The following is a 21,861-nucleotide window of genomic DNA, read 5'->3' as shown; positions in this document are numbered from 1 at the left end:
AATCTTTTTTTATCTTTTTCCTTTATTAAGGAAATTAATGAATTTTGACAAAAAAAGTTATCCAGTAACTATATTTGACAGGCTAAACTGTAAAAAATCAAATCAAATCATGTCCATCATCTCGATATAACCAGCAAAATAAAGTATTTCTGCCACACGTTTAGCTCAACTCACATAATTGCTTTGTTATGGAACAGCAGCAGCCCAGATGTAATTTTAATAAACGTCACTGTGCATAAATACAGAGCATATCAAATCACATAAGTGTAATTGCAGCTAACTCCCCGACAAGTCGGTTTTAATTTCACCCTTTTAATTACCCATTACATTAGGCAAAAACATCTCCCAGGAATTTAACGCTAAATGAAAGGTTCGAGGAGATATTAGCTACTTAGCATAAGTATTTATTTTCCCCCGTGAAGAAAAATAAAACAACAAACGACAGAGCTGAAATTTGTGACGTGTTGTAAATGGCGGCACCACCGATTCGCGCCTGAGCTCCGTCTGTGCTGCAGCAACAAGAGGAAATCACTCATTCTGTGTTTGGGGGGGTACAAACAGATCAACACCTCAGTTACAACACACAGCTGCGAACCAGCGGACTCAGTAAGTCATATTTATGATGACTCTGAAGACAATTTTGCAGATCCGCAGACCCCTCTGCCAGAAACGGCGCGGAGGACACGGACCGTGTGGTTTGTAAGCTGTGTAAATACCACCTGTGCTCGGCAAAAAAAGGTGATGCCTCAGCATTTTTATCTGTCCAAGTAGTAAAAGATGTTTAAAAACTGCCAGATGCTCTGCAAAAAAAACCCAGTGTGACACTGATTGCTAACGAGTAAGTCACTCAAACTTGATACAAATGCGACTTAAACACTTTGGGAAGTGAATCATTAAACGCATCGATGGGATCTAAATTAAAGCACTGGTTTGAAAAGATAGAAAAGATTCCAAAACCTCGGAAACGCCAAATTAAAATGAAATTGTGCCCCCATTCATTGAGCCCAACGTTGCGTGCAAACCAATTTTATGTGCAGCTCTTTCTGGGTCTGTGCTGTTTGACACAGTTGATGGACGTGATAATGAGTTCACCCCCGAAAACACTTCCCATATATTAGAAATCTGGGATGTAAACTGGGTTTGAGCAAACGGCGCGCGTTTGCAGACCAACTCACCATATGGAATGACTGTGGCAAAAGTCCAGCGCAGACATGATCTGTCGGAAGAACTTCCTGGCTTCTTTAGGCGTTAACCTGCCTTTCTTCACCAGGTAGTCAAAGAGCTCGCCGCCGGACACGTGTTCTAGCACAAGGTACCTGAGAGAGGGAGAGAGGGGACAAAACAGGAGTTCCAGGATTAAACCTAGGAAAACCAGGCCTGTAAATTGGATGGATTCAAGCATTTTCTATGCCTAGCGCTAATACTTCAGTTATATCTCTAGTCATTCTAGAGTTACAGGTGGATCTTAGCGGACGTCTGGACTGTCCTGGGCTCTGCACTGACCCTGCCCAGGTATGCCCATACACCCCCACCCCCCCACCATCCCTGAGACAAATTGAAGCTCAGACAGGCGGTGAAATACTCCCACCATTCTCTTGTCTCCTGGTGGTGGATATGTGCATCCATATGTGGCTCTTTAATTAGATTTATCACACCGCTGCTCTGAACTGTACCGGTCACACAGCCTGTGCCGGCTGGAGCCACCATAAATCTGGAAAAAGCCCACTTTCCAATGCATAAAACCCACAGCAGAGGTGAGCCCACATTAAGTATGGGCACGCCTTGTTTCGTGCATGATTTAAAAGCTATTCGGAGACATTTAATATTTATAAAAAATTGCCAAGATTTTTCAAGAGTGCACCGCCTGCACTTTCTTTGGTTGCACACTGCAGTCCGCTCCTGCTTCGTTAGTGGGATTTTGAAGCACTGCCTTATTAGCATCACCTTTTAAAGGCCCCGAAACTGCACCCGGAAATAATGGAAATAAGTTGAAGATGAGTACATCATCAAACAGGTGCTACCGAGCATCTTCTGCTAATTATTATTAGCATCCAGCATATTTGGAGCCAAACCACAGATCTCAGGGTGCTGCACACATTTAAACTCAATTAATTATGGTATTAATGTGTTTTTTTTCATCAAAACACGCAACCACAAACCGAACTAATGGTTCCTGCTGGGGCTCTTGATCGCAGTGATCGTTAGCTCTTGCGTCTTTGCCTCGGGAAGATGACTAACTTCAGAAGTTTAAATCTGGAGGTGTTGGGTGAAGCCTGCTGCTAGACTGCAGACAGGAAGTGCCAGCAGCTGACTCAGGAACCTCCTCGCTGTACTGTCTGCAGGTTGACCTTTCCCTGCACGTCAATGCTTTTTACACTTGCGGACGTTTCCACATTCGCCTGGACGAAGAATCTTTTCACGCCCCATAATTCTACTGTGATATTTCGGTGGTTGTAAATATCAACGACTGCGGCGCCGAGAAACAGGAAGTGCCACCGTCACAGATGTGACAGTGCTGGAGGATAAACAATCATTATTCAGATTTGCCTCCAGCTAAACAGAAATGGCGGCCCAACGACGATAAGGCCAAGGATGGGACGCTACACGTGCTGTAGCATGATCGTGTGTCATGTTTGAGGCTCAACTTATCGCAAAGCAAATGTTCCCGAAAGCTCTGCGCCTCCTCCCGCCACGCCAGCTAGATCTATCAATTATGGGCTTTCAAATAGCAATCTGAATCAAAACAACATCGATTTCATAATTACATCACTGATGTGAAGTGCAGTCGAGCCACAGAAGCAATTTGTCTTGCGTGACGCCAGTAGCCGAACGTCACAAGCAATGAAGCGATCGGCGCCAAAATACGGCTTTAATAATCCAATCACAGGATAAATCACAATGTTCTGCTATTCCTATCATCTTAACGGATGACATGGATGGCACTGCATGTCCAATCACATTTGGCCTGTAAGCACATGATGAGGACTAATTGAATTTAGTTGATAAATAGCGCTCCGTGGATCAAGAAGGCCGGTCTTAAAAAATGATTGATGGGGCTTGAGAGTCGCTGATATTATGGCTAACTAACTAACCTCTAGTGTGTGTGTGTGTGTGTAGCCACTGCAGAAGACTAATGCTTCTGCCACTCTTGGGGGCTAATGTTTCTTAAAGCTATGGTGTAGCTTCCGATAAGCTTGTCATGTCATTTACATTACGGAGACTTCTTCCTCCTATTAGCGGTCTTCCAGCAAAAGCAAACAAATTAAATGCCTCATGCCGGCCGCAATGAGGCATCTGCCCCTCCAGGACTTTTAATATTGCCCTCCAATCATGACACACCCACATAACCTGCTTTGTAGCCAAGAACGAGGAATCCAATAAGGCGTGTTCTTATATTTAGACGGCTCCAAAGAGACAAAAGTTCATACTTACAAGTATTTTTTATTTTCGTAGACATCGTGGAGCTTTAAAACATGTGGGTGTTCTATGAGCTTCAGAATTGCTATCTCTCTCTCCACCTGTAAGAGAAGGAAAAAAGACAAATGCATCATTAAACAATTAGCAGCGTGGGCTGACCTTAAACCCGCGTGCTGATGATACAGACTGGCCTCAGGCTACCTGCAACTCTGAATTTACAGTAGGCCAGAATGCTTCAAATGAGTAAGATTTCACACAACAAGTAAAACACTGACATGAAGAGAAAGAGATTCTGGCAGTGAGGACGGAGATAAGCTCTGACCACACTACAGTTGGCAGTGAGGCCAGAAAACACTGCTATCTCTGGTGGAAAATATGGTTGGCTTTAACTGGAGGAAAGCAGGCTGTGCTTGTTTTATCTTGCAAAAATCATCCTCTTCTCCCACAAAACGAGCGCTGGTGCATGTTATGCACTCGCATTTCCGAGTGTGGTGGTTTGCCCGAGGTAAACAGGTTAGATAAGAAACACAAAGTAAGAAAAAAACAACAGTCTGAGGCACTTTTCATGTTTGAACATGTCTGTTGTCTAAAAGTGCAGCCCGAGGGTGATGCGAGGTCAAAAATGTCCACTCAGGTGCATCAACCATCTCCTGAAGGATGCTCTGCGACGGGGCTCCACAGGTAAACACCACGAGGAGCAAAAGGAAGCAAAACCTTTGTTTTTCCTGCAGAGGGAAATTTACCGTCTACTGTAAATTCCGCTGAAGTTTATCCAAAACGGAGCAGATCACTTTGGATTTGCGTCAGCATCTCCGGAGGTAGACGTCAGCATGTGCAGCTGCCACTAGCAATCAGCGCGGAAGCGGCTTTGACGGAAGAAAACACTAATCGTCGGCCCACCGTGCCGGGCTCCTCTCCTGTGCTGCTCTGCCTGCTCCATCCTCTTTGTCTAGCTTAACTCCTGACTGACAATCAGCGGGATTAAAGCGCAGCGTGAGTCGAGAGCTCTCCGGCCTCGTCTCGGTCTCGTCAAAGTCAGTTCTGCCTCGGTTCCCAGAAGAAACCTTTCGCTCTGTCGCATAGAGTCAGATCAGGTAACCTGCCAGGTAACCATGTTGTTTGTAAATCTCCCAGAAGGCGGTTTGATTGGCTGAGTGCAAAAGCATAGTGCTGGCAATTATTTTCTCCACACACTTCAAGGGTTTTTTCTTTATCGCAAGCAAGCGATAAAAACCTGCTGAACAAGACTACTGGAGGAGGAAATGCTTTAGGTTCAGTGCAAATGGTATTGGAGCTACATCCAGGGTAAAAAAAAAATCCTGGGTTAATAAAAAGCTAATAAAGCTAGCAGTGTATCTTCAAAGGGTAATGTGGTAAATACATACAATTACAATTAGCACGGTTTTATCAGTGGGCGTAAGGGTCGGGCTAATCCGGAGCCTAATGAGCATTATTAGCAACATTACACCGTGCCACTCTCTCACCTGAGGCAAAGGTGTGATGGTGAACCGGAGCCTGTGGAGGATGGGAAGGTAGCTGGCAGCAGGACTCCCTGCAGAGAAACTAATGCTGCACGGGACTTGGGAAGAGATGAGCTGTCGAAATGCTACAGAGCAGCAGCTGGTTTCCTAATCTGCCTTTAAGCACCTCCTCTTAGTAAATTGAAATAAGAGAAAACGAGGCTTAATGTGGAGACTTAACTGTACAAATGTATGCTAACTGCAAGATTAGCTGTTGATTAACGGGCGCGAGTGCATCGATAGCACAACCTCTGCTCATTTTGCCATTATACAACTGACAAAGAAGGAATAATCTGACCAACGGTTACACTTTTGAGGCCTCACACCTCTACAAAGAGACAACACTGGCACTGGGACTACTGAAATGATCATTTGTCGATGTAAATGATCAAAACATCTGGAAGCGCTAACTTGTTATCCGACTTGGTGGCTCTATGGAATGTCCACGACTACAATCAGACACAGCGCGCTCGGCGGTCGGCTCCCGGTTTATCAAAACATCAATCATACACGTGTAACAGATCTCCATGCTAACAGAAATGCCAGGTAGCCATGCACTCTCTCTTGGCCACGAGCCTCGACTTGGCTCCCACATTCTCATTATATTTCACATCTGTGAGCATGGACAGTTCTCACCACAGACAGGTGGTCAAACAGCTCTTTTAAAAGACCTTTGCTCCTTCCAAAAGTCAGTACATCACAATTTCTCTTAAAAACCACCTCACCTCATCAGAATCCAGAGGTCAAATAAGAGTGCCAGACTGACACTAATCCAAATTGGCTATTTGATTGTGGAATATGGCGCTTGGTGCTACAGATAGGACATCGTTGGAGGAGTTGTCAGAGCGTTATGAGTGCGGACCGCTTTGACTCGCAGGATTTCCCATCAGTGTCATTCATTATGCTGCCATTACACATAAATCAATAACTTCTGGATTCCTGTTGACATTTTAATTACAACCAAGTTGGCTTCATGCACACACACACACACCCAACTGAGATGGAAAAATGAGGAAAAACGGTTGCTTCACTTGAATTGTCTTGTGTTTTAACATATATTCAATCAAATCTAATTGTTATGTTTAGTAAATGATGAACTGGAAAAACTGGGGCTCCACCCAAAGAGGCAAATCAGCCACTGGTGCTCAAAGGTGTAACGAGCGCCAGTTTAGCATCGGCTCGCTATTGATGTATTAACCAGATGTGAATGGATGAGCAACCAAATGAATGGTGACATCACCGCGGCTAGAGTCCAGTAATAGAAGACAAGGGATCAGCGGCGGCCAGATGACAGCACGATTAAATTCTCGTCACGTGTCTCAGAGTGAGCGGACAGAGGCGGTGGCTGAAAAACTCCGAGGAGACGCTATCAGATCAGCTCCTCTGTCAGCTCTCACTCCACTTAGGGCGCCTCGTGTCTCGCCTCGCTCTCATGTGCCCAGTAAAGAAAACACAGATGTGTCTGTCACCTCTCCAAGGCGAGCAGGTGAACAGTCCCTTGATATGAAGATCTGAGGCTCAAAGTCATCGGGGCAGCCATGTACATCTGATAAAAATAAAATTATGAAGGGGACGGGGGGGTGCACGCCAAAGCTGAGGGAAAAACAAGAGCAGAGGGAGGAAACGTGGGCCAGTGCGATTCTCAGGGATGGAGAACACAAAAAGAAGAGACAGAGAGAGAGAGAGAACAGAGCAGCAGTGCCAGCTCACTACCCCTGAGTCTTGTAGCCTCTTATGTTGATAATTAACACAACATGGAGAGAGGACAACCTTTTAAGCAGCGCCAAACAGACCACAGAGAGAGAAACGATACTACGGCAATGAGGTAGCGCCGGACTGACGGGGTCCAGTTGAGCTGCAGCAGGTTAGACTAAAATGGGATGTTAACACTGGGGATAAAGAGCCTTCGTTAGCACTGTTAGCATGATCACGTGGTTCTACGACGTCCAAGCTCGCTTTACTGGGAATTTGTGCATTCCTGCCTCGAGCTCCATGACTATCCGGCTCCGGCACGAACACACAGATGATGAATATTCCAGTTCCTGGCCTTGACTGAGATCCAAAGATTAAATGACTGCAGCTCATGAATGACGCTCAGATAAATGCATGGACGCAGAGATAAGCTTTGGCTTCATGATGCAGAATGCAGAACAGGACACAACAGATAAAACATGATGGCTAATAATAAGTAATGTACAGGCTGTAGAGTACTGGCTTCCGGACAAAACCAGTCAGCTATTCAAGCGACATGCAGGCATATCATGCATGAAGAACACACACACACACACACACACACACACGGGATCCATATGTTGGTTAGTGAGCCAGTAGGCCAGACAGTTTTCTGCCAGCATCGGAGGTTCGTCAAGCTGGTGTGTATGGTTCTGTGTGTATCAGTGTGTGTGTGTGCTCCTGCATGTCAGAGGTGATGCATTTAGTGGTTTAGAGTCCTGCAGAAGGCCGTATGGCAGTATGAGCATCCAGAAGGGAAGGGAAAACACTAGACACACACAGAAACGCACACACACTCCACTGTTTACACCCTGGTGGACAGATATTGCTGATCCACTGCTGATCCAAAACAGTCAAAGCTGTTGCACCATGTGTCTTCCTGCATCTGATGTGCACAGCACGGCCGCCATGCTAAACACGAAACTGTCCTCCAAGATGGATTTTTGTAAGCGACAAAATCAGACTTGTGCCGGCAGTTTTAACAGTGTTTGCTTAAGGACGCCGCGTTTGTCGGTCGCATTACCTTCCACGGCCCAGTTTGTCTCTCTGTTCTGATGATTTCTTTCCACCCGCTGAACAGGGACGAAGGAACTGCCGCTCGTGTTTATCGTCCAGTTTTATCGCTCGGTTTTTCCGCTCTATGGGCCTCACAAAAGCACAAATGCACATCTGCAAAGACCCGGCGGAACAGGTTCTTCTGATAATCACTTTATCAGTCATCTTTAGTGGGGGGGGGGGGGCTCAATTCCCAACACGGAGGAGTTTGATCGATGTGAGAGACATGTAAATTGATCTGGACACAGTGTCTGGTAGCTCCTTATCCTTTATCCACTCCCACCCTTTTAAATCTCACTCACTGCCCATTATCCAGCTCTGACACGCCTCGTCTGTCTTTATTTAGAATCTCTCTTTCATTCTCTTTTATTAAAAAGAGCGTGTGACTGCCTCCTCCAGCCGCTACGCTCGACATCATCACACAGGAGGACCTCCGCCCTCCGTCCCCTCCTGCTGGGATCTGCTGCAGCCCGATGTATGGTTACGATGGTAACGCCATGTCAGCAGCTACTTCTGTATTGCTGCAAAACCTCTGCAGGACGTGTGATTTATGAGTGACAAGCAGGCGGCTGATGTTTCTGGCAGCAGCGTTTCTGCGGCAGCCATCTGAAAGGGTGTTTTTTTTTTGTCGACTCGTCCAAGGTGACCTTGGGTTGTAAGAAATCTGGATTAATGAAGTGGGGAGAGAAAGAAAGAGAGAGAGAGAGAGAAAGAGTGAACTATAATGATTAAATCTGAAGGTCCTCTATACTGGTTAAAAAAAAATCTTTACACTCAAATATCTGAGCAAAAACCACCAGTAAGACCATTAGAGTACTGGTGGTGGAGTTTGGTGAAAGCAAATGGCGTAAACAACTTTGAAAAAGTGAATTATAAATGATTAATGAAGACAACTTAGGGCAACAATTCAGGCGGGCGAGTGGTAATTACCCACCACTGATTAATTTACTCACTAATTATCTCCACGTATGAATACACGGCCTATTCACTGACACGCGGCTGGTCAATATTCTGTCAGTCACAGGAGTCGATACCGGACTGACCCAACAGATCCGGTCAGCTGGAACAACCCAAATTACCCTGCAACTTTGTAAATAAGTTCAAAACAGGAGCGCTAATGTCTTCAGGGAGTTCACACCCACGCCTGCTCATCAGGTCCTGCCAGTGTTGCACAGAGGTTCCCAGGGTATGGAATAATAAGTGACTTGGAATGTCAGGCCCCAGAGATAAGTGATGTATGAATGTGTTAACATGTGTGCGTGTGTGTGTGTGTGTGTGTGTGTTTGGAGGGCGTAAACGATGCGCATGTGACTGAGGCGAGACAGGAGTGAGCGCATGTTCTCACGAGTCTGTTTGCACAGCAGAGTCGTTAGCGAACAATCCCCACTGGGATCCCGATGAAGGAGCTAATGAAGTTAAAAGTGCGTCGCTTTAGATCTTCAACACACCGACTAGAAAAGGACGCGTCCCAAACGAATTAACTATTCCGAGCCCGAGCCGACGTCTTCGTTTATCGGTGTACGATGAAAGCGCTGATGAAAGCCCAAATTAACGACACTTGGGCATCGTTTTGAAGTCGTGGAACAAAAACAGGAGCCACAACGCGTCCGCATGCGTCAATTCACCAATCTCTTAGTGTAAAAACGGACAGGAGAGGAGTTCATTCGCAGGAATGGAAACAGAAATGCACAAAAATAGGTGGATTTTCTCTTAAAAAGCCACGATTGACATTAATATTCTACTGTGATTCTCCAGCTTCATATGGCTGATTCCAACAAATACACAGACCAGACAAGCATTCATTCATAAAATGGAAGTTTGTTATTCTCGCAATGAAAAGAATAGGGGGGGTGGGGGGTCGGCCTTCGCTCACAAACTGGAAACAAATATCAAGCAATGAAAATCTAACAGAAATCGCTTGTCGGTCTGACAAAACAGCAGCTCGCCTCTTGGCGGAAGAGAAACAAACGGCGTCAGTTTAGACATCTGTCTGTCTCCTGTCGAGTTCAGTGCGGGATCCTGTTACATCTCATCTTTTGCTGTCTCGCATTTGATTACTTGGTCTGCAGCGCGGCGCCGGAGGAGCCCGGTGAGACTCAGGAGCTGAAATCAGTCAAACGGCCCTGGGAGTGTGTCCGACGCATCCCTGCCGAACGGCTTCGACCCCGAACTACTGCGCAGAACTGACTGAATCCGGGCGTCGATCTTTAGCACCGGCAGGTCAGATCTATCGCTCATTTCCTTTTCACCAACATGCTGCGAAGACTGGGTGAGAAAATGCAGATGCATTGATCTGGAAACGGTGATTGGAAACAGAATTAGGATGCAGAATGTTGACCGACCTTCATATTGACTGATAAGAGATAAAGGCCTGTAAGGAGTAACGGGTCTCCAGAAATCCATATTATCATTTGAGCTTCTGTCAGTGGGTTTGTATGTGTGTGTGTTGGCGGGGGAGGGGTGGGGGTGGGGGGGGGGGGAACGCATGCATGGGATTTACTTGAGAATCATTAAGAGAAACAAACTGATGTCCTGATTTTTCTATTTTTATTGCAGCCTTCAAACTACAATTCTATGCAAATACAGCATACTTTGTGTTGCGAGCCTGCAGGAGATTGAAATAAAAGCAGCCCTGGTGTGTGTGTGTGTGTGTGTGTGTAGATACTTTTCAGGAACAAAGCGTGTGTCGAGTCCTGCCTTCTGGCTCAACCTTGTATGAAGCTGATGAATCAACAGGCGGCGGCGCAACATATGAAACCCATTTATTTCAAGGAGTGTCAGCGCGGCCTCTGCGGCACCACGGGGGCGCACGCAAGCACATACAAAGGCAACGTGAGCTTTAAGGCTCTTCTATAGCCGACCCACTCGCGCCGTAACCGAGATGAGCCAGGAGGGCCAATTTATAATCATTTGGGGGGGAGAGGAGAGGGAGGAAGCCACGGTGCTGTCAGCAAGGGATAACAAAATTAGACTTTGTGTGATTCATGTGTGACTGTTGTGTTCGGCTCCTGAACCGCCCACCACATTCTCTGACGGCTGTCGTCCCCAACCTTTACTCCTCTGTTTTCTCAACCTCCTTCGACAGATAAACATGTATAAATAACGTGGACTTTTTGATCAAAAGAGCGGCCTCGTTTATGAATACGATTCGTTTATTTCCACGGGAGTGTTGGTTTTTGTGTTGCTCACGGAGAAACAGGGATCCATCTCTTTTAAGGATAATCCCGGCCGTGCTGGGTCCACGCCATTATGCACTTTATCGCTTTAGGGTTTCCTTTAAATTGTGCTTCTCCATCTCCAGAATCTTCTCTCAAAAAACTCAAGGGCAAAGTCAGCAAACCAAAAGTAACTGCTATGCTAGCTGTACTCTTTTAACATTCCGGCCAGCCCCCCCACCCCTTTATATCTCTCTTCATCCTGCAATTTATCCCTCCTCTCCCTCTCTGTCGCTGGGCTCGGGGACAGTCGAGGGACTTTGAAGTTGCGCCGCTGCAGGAGGAGAGAGAGTCACTCTGGCTAATTAGTTGTCCTTATCCCAACAGCAGCAGCAGCCTCCACCAGCTCGTTGGCTCAGAGGAGGAAACAGAGCCCGCGTTGCCACCGACGACCAACTGCTGCATGCTGCAGATACCCTTCACTCCCTACTGCTTGTCAGAGCTGGCGGCTGGCGACAACTTAACTCGCCCTGACGCTAAACTGTAGATTAGAGGAGTTGCCCCACTCAGCATAATGCAAGGTAATGTGAAGTGCGGCACAATGAATCCTCTGCTCTGGCCAAAGCTCGTCAGACTGGCGGACTGCGGGGGCAAATCTTCCACCACGTGGGTGTGCAAATAAATGCAATCAAAAGTTAAGAGAGAAGCACTTAGCAGCATTTTAATGCAAAATAAAGTCTCACCCTTGGATCCATTTACTGAAATTAAGGTACCGGTATTCAAACTTTCCTCCGACCCTAATCCCCCAAAAAAGTTGACAGATGAAGAGGTTGAGGTGCTTTTGGCGAGGAAGGACCACAACGATCATGGTTAATGAGCTCCCCCTTACTTCCTCAGTGGGTAGAAACATTAGAGAAAATGGGGCTAATGTTGATTCTTTCCTTTTAAAATGCGCACAAGGTGGATATGTAACGATTAAAACATCCAGGAAGTGGGAGAAATCAAAATCACGTGGCCACACCGAAGACACGAGGACAACCGCTATTAGGATTTGAGACGTGATGTACGTTCCGATGCGTGCGTTATCCTGTCACAGCAGGGTGTCTCACATCATGACCATTTCTCTCCCGCTCCTTTATTTACTCCAGAGTCTCGCTCTCTTAACCCTGCTGTAAAGGGGGTGGGGTGGGGGGGTTGGAGGCCTGCTGTATCCTAGAGACATGAACTTCTCCCTCAAGACACACATGCTGACATATACTGTAGAGTTTGTTCTGGGCTTTTTTTTTTTACTCCACACTTCTGTTTGGCCTTATTGCCAATGAGAGCTGACATGCTGTCATGTGTGCGCTTTGCATCCTCCTTCAGTCTGCATCTCATGACAACCAGCACGACAGCGAATCCTTTCCGTATAACCGACTCCATCGCCTCTCTCTCCGGCAGTAGGGACCCGACACGGGGCAGCACTTTTAGCCTAGACTCCCAGAAAGGGAGTTGAGGCTAATTCCCTGGAAACAAACTGACAAGAAGTTCCTACCGCAGAAACAGTCACTAGCCGAGACAATTGAAAGCCTTTCCGGTCCGCGGCGTCGCAGCCAAGCGTCCGACATTAGTTCTAAAAAGTTGGATTCGCAGTGAGTGGAGGAAGGATCGTTTCACCAGACAATTAATTCAAGCCTTCATCTAAAGTCTGAAGACCCCTGACTCCCCTGGCCAGTCGGACGAGGGGAGGAGGACGCGCGTCACAGGGGAAAGGGTGTGCGCAGACAATATGTGTGTGCCAGTTACACATGTTTGCATGTGTGTATGAGGCATAGATGTGGATTTTAGTCTGTGCATGTACAGACACACACACACACCTCTCCAAGATAGTCAGCTTCTTCCCTATAATGGCACCACTGGGACCTCAGGTATTAGCATATTAAAAGGTGACATTTGAGAGAGGGAGCCTTGCAGGAGAGTGCAGACTGATCACTGACAGTGTGACGTCCACGCAGGACAGTCGCAGAGCAGACTCTCCAGACTGAGGGCAGCGGTATTTCAACATGGAAACCAGGCTGGATGTCAGCCAGGAAACACCGGTCCAGGTTTTGCTACTTATGGACCTTTTATTCTGAAATGACAGACTGCACTGTTATACACCTGTGTTTCTTGGAGTCTTTAAAAAGATGTTAAATTACAATAGGGTATGGCTTATATTTGGTCAAAAATAATTATAAAAAAGGAACTTTGACCATTCAATTCAATATCTCAACATTCTCATGAGTGATTTTGATTTTCACAGCCACTCCCAAACATAAAACATGTCACACTGTCCTTTTATCCGGGCCCTCATTTGGCCAGCTACCACATGATTCAGTCCCAGCCATTAAAACACACACACACACACACACATGCACTCACACACTTGAGGCCAGTGTGACAGTGGCTGAGTTCAGTAATTGGCTCTGAACTGCAGCTTCAGCAAAAGCCTTTGGTTGTGTTGGAAAGCTGTCAGCGTCTGGCATATGTTGCCATCATTTTCCTCGGCAGGACGACCCACTGCGAAACACCTGGGTCAGGACATGATGGGCGAGCTTCCACCCTTATAAAAAGAAAAGGCAGCAAGTTGAGCGGAATTAATAGCTTCTGGAGCACGGCGAGAGTGAGGAACAATCAGGGAGACAACGACACAGCACGATACTGATTAATGCTGACTGTTTATCAAACAGCGATATCTGAACGGAGCGAGCGTCATTTGAAGTCTAAGCTGCTGCGTAGTGTGTATTCCGGAGGGTTTTTCCATTTGCAGATAACCTGAATTCCGAGCAAAACCTCCTGCTTCATGCTTTTGAGAAAACAATTGCTCTAAGCTCTCCGCTCTCCTCTGCATGTATCCTGCAAGTCAATTTTAGAGTTGCTGCATTTTTATGTCTTCAATTTAGTGTGTTTACTTTTGTTTTGTTTTTATATAATACTTCTGGCCGTGCATGGGAGATTAACCCACAACATTTTTGTTGGTGTTTTTTGGGTGAGAGCTGCTTTACTGTTTTTTGTGGGTTTTGGTAGCTCTGATTCATGTCTGGGGAACTGCTGACTGCGTTATTTCAGCTTTCAAATGAAAATCAGCCACTTCAAAGACCAACTGTCACTAAATCAACCGGTGATTTCACACTTCATTAAGCTCAATATGCCACCGGTAACTCTAGTGCACACTTCCTGTTTGAAAACTCCAAATTTTAAATTCACCCAGAAAGCGCAGGTAGAATTCACAATTCATAAAACAGATAGAATTACGTGCAATTATATATTTCAACCTAATCAAATCAGCTATATGTACCTATCACCATATCTCCGCAAGATCCAGTACACCCACATCACTGGGAGGGAGTAGCCCACACCATAGATGATAGAAGACAGGTCCGATGGTATAAGACTGTATAAGACTAAAGGGTAAACCATTAACAAAGCATAAACACAACAGGGAAAATGAGTACCATAGACATTTAAAAGGTACTCATCGTGTGTTATTTTCCAACTGGTATGAAGTGTCACATGGCTGTGTGAGGACTGGTGGGGCCAAAGGAGGCTTCAGAATCCAGGCAAAATCCATTTAACCCCTAAGACAATTTCTGGGTTGTGAAATGGCACAGTTCCATGAGAAGCACTGATCCAACTCAACTCTGCCTTTTGGATTTTAATTTAAATGCACGCTTTGAAACCAGGATACATCGACAACCATCCCCCATCATCACCCCCAACCACCAGTTAAAACGACCTGAGTCAGGATGATTGGAATTGCAGAAGACTTAAGCATAATGCCGATATGTGTGTGTTATTTGTGTGCTTGAGCTCATTATAGCAGCACGGTCTGGGCAGCTGCATCTGTCTCCCTCTTATCTGCTGTAAAGACATCTGCAAGCCCTGGGTGGCATTATTAACCAGCCTCCTTCCACCCGTACAGGACTCCAGCAGCACAGCTGCATGGGTCTCTGTCCTGCTCCGTATTATGGACCACCGCAGGCCCCAAGTAGCCTTTATTAGCCACCGCTCTGCCTTGCCGTGCGACCCTCCCAATTGAAAAGGCTGTGGCCTCCCTGTGTTCTTCAACTCCTTCCCACACAGATAACCCACCTGCCCAATTCTGCCCAAGGCTCTTTGCATAGGTAGCATTGGGCTATCACCTGGGGAAGGGGGGGTTGGTTAGAGATGCTCATTTTTTAGCCAATACTTTTATTTCAACTGCTTTTATTTGTATTGTACAAGCAGTACCGTTGTCTGCTTGGATGCTTATTCATTTTTCAATCTTTCTACTCACCTCAGGGAGCCGGTGGTGCTGTCTTACCTTCAGTTAAATATAACTTTAATAGCAAATATCAAAACTGCTTGAAAGGCTGCACACTTACCTTCATTAATACAGACTCGCTGAGCTTCTCACGGTTGACAATCTTTATGGCGACTTTCTGGCACGTTACACAGTGGACTCCCAGTTTGACCAAGCCTGCAAAAAAGAGAAACCACACAACAAAAACAGACTGTTAGATCTGCATGTGGGGATAATATCAAAGTAATGTGTTCAGAGGACCCCTGGAAAGCATCTAATACACAAATAATCAAACCGGTAATTGTTCCCAATGGGGACATTTTGTGTCCTATTATTTATATGAAGAAAGCTAAGTTATTTTGCATGATAAACATTGACTAGAGCAGCTAAAACTGCTTGTGGCTCCATACAAAGGTTCTTACAATAACATCAAAATGCCCTTAAGGGTTTGGTTTCTCATGAAGGCGCTAAGTGATTAGAATTAGCTGCACAGGCAAAGGTCAAGAGTGAGACTCGTCATTAACCCAGGCTCCCCAAAACAAAGCAGAAGGGAATAAATTAGCAAGTCCCATTACAACATCATCATATCAGTATATTAGTCAAGTTTCCTGGAGCTCACCTCCCAGAGGAACTCTCTGCCTTAGTGTCAGTATCCCAGACGCGCGTTTAATGATAACTCTTATTTGCGCTATCACAGGAACATCTTACTCGGCACATAAACATCCCAGGTATCCCAAGTTAAATCATGGGCAGAAAACACACGGTGACACCCGGGTGAACGTGCAGTCACGGTGGAACAAAGCAGCGTCTCTGCTTCTGATATCACGACAAACACAACAAGGCACTTTCTGCCACAAACCACGCAGCTGTGTGCGCATTAGAGAGATCCTTCCATCTGATTACCTGAAAAAAACACACAAACAGCCGCATATACGCAAGCACGGTTTCTTTATTCCTGATTTCCCCAATGGCCCCGTGGCACTTCGGGGAATTAGAGATGACAGATTTGTTTTCTCCTGTACAAACGGCAGAATTTGAGCTCTCTAATAGCCTGACAGAAAATATAAAGACATATCACAGCAGAATAATAGTAAGGTTCTCTTTCCCCCACAACCTGGCTGCTGGCAGAGAGAAATTTAGTGCTAATATAATAAACTTCATGATGCAGTTAGAGACATCACAAAGGAAAGAGATGTCCACTATCAAACTGAGGGGTGCAAGCACCATTTTTAGCTTGCACAAATGGTTTTCTGAATAAACCAGCAAAGGAGGTAAAATCAGTGGGGATTGGGAGAAAGTTTGCCAATGAGTTTTATGATGACAGGAAAAGGGTTTAAAAGACAAAGGGAGCTAAAATATCAATGATAATGATGCAATATTCAAATGAAGAGCCACAGACGATTAAAGAATGGTGGAGAGAAGAGTGGGCGCACTTGCTCGGGGAGATGCGGGGCCATGGGGGCCCAAAGTGGAGACACACGGAGCAGAAAAGGCGTAAGAAGGAAAGACATAATGAAGAAAAGGACAGGGAGGGATGGGAAGAGGAAAAACAAGGGAAAGAGATAGAGAAGATAAGGATAAAGAAAGACTTACTGAGGGAAATAAAGTAGTTTAGCAGGAGGGGGAAGCGACAGACAAACCCATTAGCCAAGTGATGGTAATCATATGTTAATGGCTGCTATAGAGGAGCTCATAAGTCACGATAAACACATTAAAGAGAAAATATCTGCTTACAAACATGTGAAAGTTAACCGGATTATTTTCCTTGCCATCTATCTTCCTCTAGTGCCAATGTTTTGGTGAGCAGAGGGCACATTAGTGAGAGGCAAATGAGCAAGGGATGACAGCACATCAGGACTTTCAAACAACGCTGCTCACAGATGAAATTAATGAAGTTCAGAATAAAAGTAGGCAACTTCAATAATGAATTTAAACAGTGACTGAACTAAAGCCATATTAAAGCACACTGAAATTATAATTGCTGCTTTGAGCAAAATGCTGTCAGTCTTAATAAAAATAATCAAAAATGGTATACACAAGAAAACCCCTTTTCCATTGGCGGGAAGGTCCTGCTCAAGGTTTCGTCCTCTTAAAAGGATGTCCCCATCAAGCCCACCCCCCACACTGCACACTTCTACAGAGAGTTTTCTTGCTTCATCTTTGCTTGAGCCGCAGTCAAGGTTTATACTAATGATCCAACAGGATAAAACGAGGACAAAAAATTTCAGACATTGATGTCCACACATACGGCTCCTCCCGATAAACCCTTAATGAAGTCGGAATTATACTGCATATGTGAAAGGGGCTTTTAAGTCTGGCTGCTGCCAATTATTAAACCCTTCAAAACTCATTTCCATTCATGAGACTGCTTCTGCTGTTTAATGAAGTACTTCCCGCGTTTTAACCTTAAATCAGGCCGAGGTTGAGTAGCAGGGCGTGAATTAGGATATGTGGATCAAACTTTGTCCCGCCTCTACTCTGATCCACACTTCTTAAATATCTTATATAGTTTACTTCAGAGGTAGAACAGAGTTTGGGGGTGTGAAAGACACCACAGTACACACAAGACAAGTAGACATCAGAGGACATTAATAGTAACTTTTTAAGACATTATCAACATCAACATTATCCCGTTTTCCTCAAATTTTGTCACCATCAAATATGACGGAAATACTTGTAAAAAGCTAGACTTTCAAGTCTAAAACAAGATTTATTCAATATAATGTTAATGATTATAGACTTCTACTATGTGTTTGTACCATGATAACTATGTGGTATTCAAAGGCTTGTCTCATTAAGCTATATAGATACATATCTAGGAGAGAAAAAAAGAGAAATTAGAACAATTGTTCTTAACAGAATACAGAAATTAGCTAAAATAATGGAGCATAAATGAAATGGTGAGCAGAGCCAAAGCTTGAGGTCAAAGGTCTGCAATTAGAGTTGTCCTGAAAACCACTGAAAATAAACTCAGCTGATGTTTTAATAATGAGTACTCGAAGATTCATCCCTGAACTTGTCCAACCTCAATATCCTGGAGTATATAATTGCATTAAGGGCAACAGATGTCTCCATAATAACAGCGATGATCTTAATCATGTGTGTTGTAATATTTAATCATATTCTGCCCTTCTCTGACCCAAAATTAACACACCCTGTCTAGTTAATGACGTGTAATCTACCTGGCTGCCTGATACCTTTGGCCTTCACCTGTGTTGATACGGAGAGGGTTGAGTGAGCACGCATTGAATGTGAAGTGATAAAGCTGGAGGAGTTTCAGGAGATAGCATGGATGATACGGGGTTTCATTTGGATAGGTCCGGGTGAGGGTCGTCTCTGAACAGCCATAAGGCTTTGAACGAGAGCACAAAGATCAGCCACTCGCCTGGGGAATACCACTGAGCTTTCCCATACAGATTCTATAAATTCAGCTGTTTCAACATGTGCTTAATCGGCTAGAGAGAAAGGCAGTACCGTGTTGCATTTGAACTGGCCCATGGAGACAGAAAATACACGGACAAAACCAGTCTGTTGAGCTAACCCAAGTCTATAATGCAGTTAAATCAGTAAGAGCATTGATCTCTCTTTTACTTCCCCCTCCTCCATAATCAATAGTATCAAAAGCCCTCTCCTTCGTGACGGCGTCAGAGTAATGACACCAACCAGAGACAAACGGGCCACTGAGGCCACCATCGACTGACCACGGGCCACAAGGCCTGAACTCTTTACTTCCCGTGCTGTTCTGTGATTAATGAGCTAATTCTGATGGACCACTGGAGGACGACACAGACTGAGAACCTCGTGGTTCAGTGAGCATCTGAACTTTCCAACAGTTCTGGAAGCTGCAGCGCCACTTCAAAAATGTGGGTTCCGTCATTCTCTAGCTGGCTTTGACAGCTGACGAAAGAACCCGGTAGCTCCTTCAGTGCAGGCTACTGAGGACGGGGGATAGTTGAAGGAGATCTAAAGACCCACCAGTGGTTTGGATCAGGATCCTGTTGCACATTTCACAGGAAGGGGGGGGGGAGCTCCAACTTAAATCTCAAATCAGAATAAATGTTTTATTTATTCTCTAATATAAATATATGCGTCTATGAGTGGTTTAACCCCATAATATATTCATCTCTAACCATACGCTGATGCAGTTGGACACAGTTGAATCATACAAATTCGCAGAAATACGAGTGAAATACACAAGCTGATGCAACGTCAGTGTAATTTTGTTTTTGGTTTTTTTTCTACGTCCCAAATGTCAAGTCAGAATTGATGTCCTATGGGAAACCTTACTTTGCCATTTCTCCTACATTTTCGAATTTGTTGGCAGGGTTGTTGAAACTATTATTTTGTATTGAATATATACATAACCAATAAACCAGAATGCCAAGAGGGAAGGAGTTAATTTGGTGACCTTCTGACATATCTGCAAACCTGATTTCATCTCGGCAATTGTTGATTAAAAGAAACATTCTATGTCCGATTTGCATGCCAATAATATGTGTCATAATCAATTTGAATCCATTTAGGGTGTGGGAAGATTCTGCAGAAGGGGAGAATACAGTAGGGAATTTAGGAGATTATAAGTGAAAGGTGTTTAGACCACTTGACTAAAAATCTTTGATTTCCTGGGAGAATTAATGGGAGAATTCCCAGCAGGCTGTCATTTACATCTTAATGTTTGCTTTCCCTTAAAGCCGTTTGGTCAATACACAGTGGCCAAAAACATCCCCTCTTCCAGTGAGTCAGACCTTGTTTCCCTCCGCGTTAACTCGTGAGAGCCCTTTGCACTCCAGCTTCCAAAGCACGCCAATCAGCGTTCGATTTTAAACGGGCAGGGCCGATCGAGCCAGAGAGTAGCGGCAAGGATTTGGCCTGCCATCGATCAGAAATTCAGAGGACGAAGGCAAGCCACTCAGAGAGGACTGCAACACTGAGGCTCGTCTGGATCTACACACACAGACACCATATTCTCAGCTTCCTCACGGCACTGGCATCCAAGCGGGTAAAGATCATTACTGGATAGTTTAATTTCCATCTGGAAGGGCGAGGAGAGGGAAGGATGAAAACAAGACGTCTCCACTTGCACACCTCTCTCACTTTCAAATTTGATCTTGCCAGCAGATGGTAGTAGCTTATGCTGGCTTAGCTGGTTTCTTCCTGAGGCATTGGCACCAAGGAGCTGGTTGCCCTAAGGCTCAGATCTGTGTGCTGCTTCCTGCTTCTGCTCCCAAACTCCCCCAACGCTCCACTCGGGGGCCAAAGCTCTGCCCTCGGTTCAGACTTTGTATGGAAGTGCAGTGCGTTACTCTGCCATTTTTTCACTAATCTCTTTTAGGTATAAGGGATATAAAGTCCTTAACAGGGCCTATACATCTCTTTCACCAGGGCAAGGGTCAGAAAATAATGACCTGTCAACCACCATCAGTTATGCCAAATCCAGTGATTTTGATTTAAAATAGCTCAGTTAATCTATTAAAAGCCGTTACTCTATGGAGAATCTGGATGACCTACTCGCATTACCTCCTTAAACTCGAGACAGATTCAGGATGGATCTCTGATTGACAGATTTTGTAAATAACTTTTGCTTCCAAAAACTTTTTCCTCTCCCTCCATTTTTGCCCTGATTGTGCCATCGCATCCTCTCATCTACCCAGAAAGTGAGGACGGGAGAGAATATAGCAGCAGAAAGCTGTTGAGTCACACGGTGCAGCAGGAAGCAGGCTTGTAGGAGATCAAACAATTTTCACCCACTGCTCGGTGAAAATTCGCCGTCTCTGTTTTCCTCCCACTTCATTCACTAAATCTCTGTATACTTCCCATTTCTCTTTATTGCCTTTTTTTTTGTTTCGCATTTTCAGTCAGCCGTGACGTCAGCACAGATAGCCTGAATTCCCCTGCAAACATCATCGCCGGAGCCGCAGCTAAAGCATCAGTAGCAACGCACGAGTCAGCCAACGGAGCAGCTTCAAAAGCGGGAAGAGCAGTTTAGCCCCGGAGTGCCAGACTGAGGAGGGAGGCACACTGACGCATGCATGCGGAAAACTGTTTATTTGCCCTGCTTGAAGGGAGGCATTTGCTCACCAATTCCCTTACAAGATAATTCTCTGCAAAAGTGAGGGTGGAAACAATCAACTTGGTACTTCCTTCTGAGCAGATTCCTTCAGGACTATTTAGAGATGGTGGGAATTACATAAAGGCATTTGGAATTCTGTGAATTGATGTGTTTGCTGGTTCCTAATACTGATCCTGGCAGAAATTATGGAGCCATATTTCTGAAACACCCTGTCTAAGCACTTTAGCATGGAAAAACTGATTAAACCACATGGTTCGGGATATATTGAGACAATAAGGTCAGTCCCGGAGTTCAGAGCGGAGCAGCGGTTCAGTGCTGTGGCTCAGAACTGCTCCATCACTCAACCCAATCACTCATATCACGTAATCAAATTCTTCCTATTAGAAAGCTCAATCATGTGTGAAAAGAGCTGAATGGCCTCAATGTTCAGACTCGGAGCAAAGGTCTCTGCACTGCACAGATACAGGTGCCAGCACTCCAAATTTCATCTGCAGCCGAGAAAAGAATGCAAGTAAAGCCCAGAGTCGTCATTTCACCAAGGTTAGAAATCCCTCCTGCTAGGGAAAAAAGCTAATGTTTTTCAAACCACGACAAAAAGAAGATACAAATTTT

General features: G+C 45.1%; 1 protein-coding gene and 1 long non-coding RNA gene across 6 annotated transcripts in view; one reads left to right on the top strand and one right to left on the bottom strand.

Moving 5' to 3' along the window:
• Nucleotides 1–21,861, bottom strand: part of brsk2a (BR serine/threonine kinase 2a) — a 118,784-nt gene that overhangs the window by 32,170 nt on the left and 64,753 nt on the right. For all 5 annotated transcript variants that reach the window (XM_029841686.1, XM_029841687.1, XM_029841689.1 and 2 more), the window contains exons 2-4: nucleotides 15,262–15,356; nucleotides 3,433–3,518; nucleotides 1,176–1,316 (exon numbers count right to left, since the gene is read on the bottom strand). In XM_029841686.1, the coding sequence (XP_029697546.1) occupies nucleotides 1,176–1,316; nucleotides 3,433–3,518; nucleotides 15,262–15,356 (322 nt within the window). The remainder of the gene's footprint in view (nucleotides 1–1,175; nucleotides 1,317–3,432; nucleotides 3,519–15,261; nucleotides 15,357–21,861) is intronic.
• Nucleotides 9,318–10,366, top strand: LOC115251020 (uncharacterized). The gene is made up of 3 exons (XR_003889558.1): nucleotides 9,318–9,422; nucleotides 9,794–9,944; nucleotides 10,281–10,366. It is a non-coding gene; the product is annotated as an uncharacterized lncRNA (long non-coding RNA).

This window comes from Takifugu rubripes, chromosome 9, assembly GCF_901000725.2.
Source record: "Takifugu rubripes chromosome 9, fTakRub1.2, whole genome shotgun sequence".
Taxonomy (NCBI): Eukaryota; Metazoa; Chordata; class Actinopteri; order Tetraodontiformes; family Tetraodontidae; genus Takifugu; species Takifugu rubripes.
Note: the sequence above shows the minus strand (reverse complement) of the source record. Positions and strands in the feature narration are given on the sequence as shown.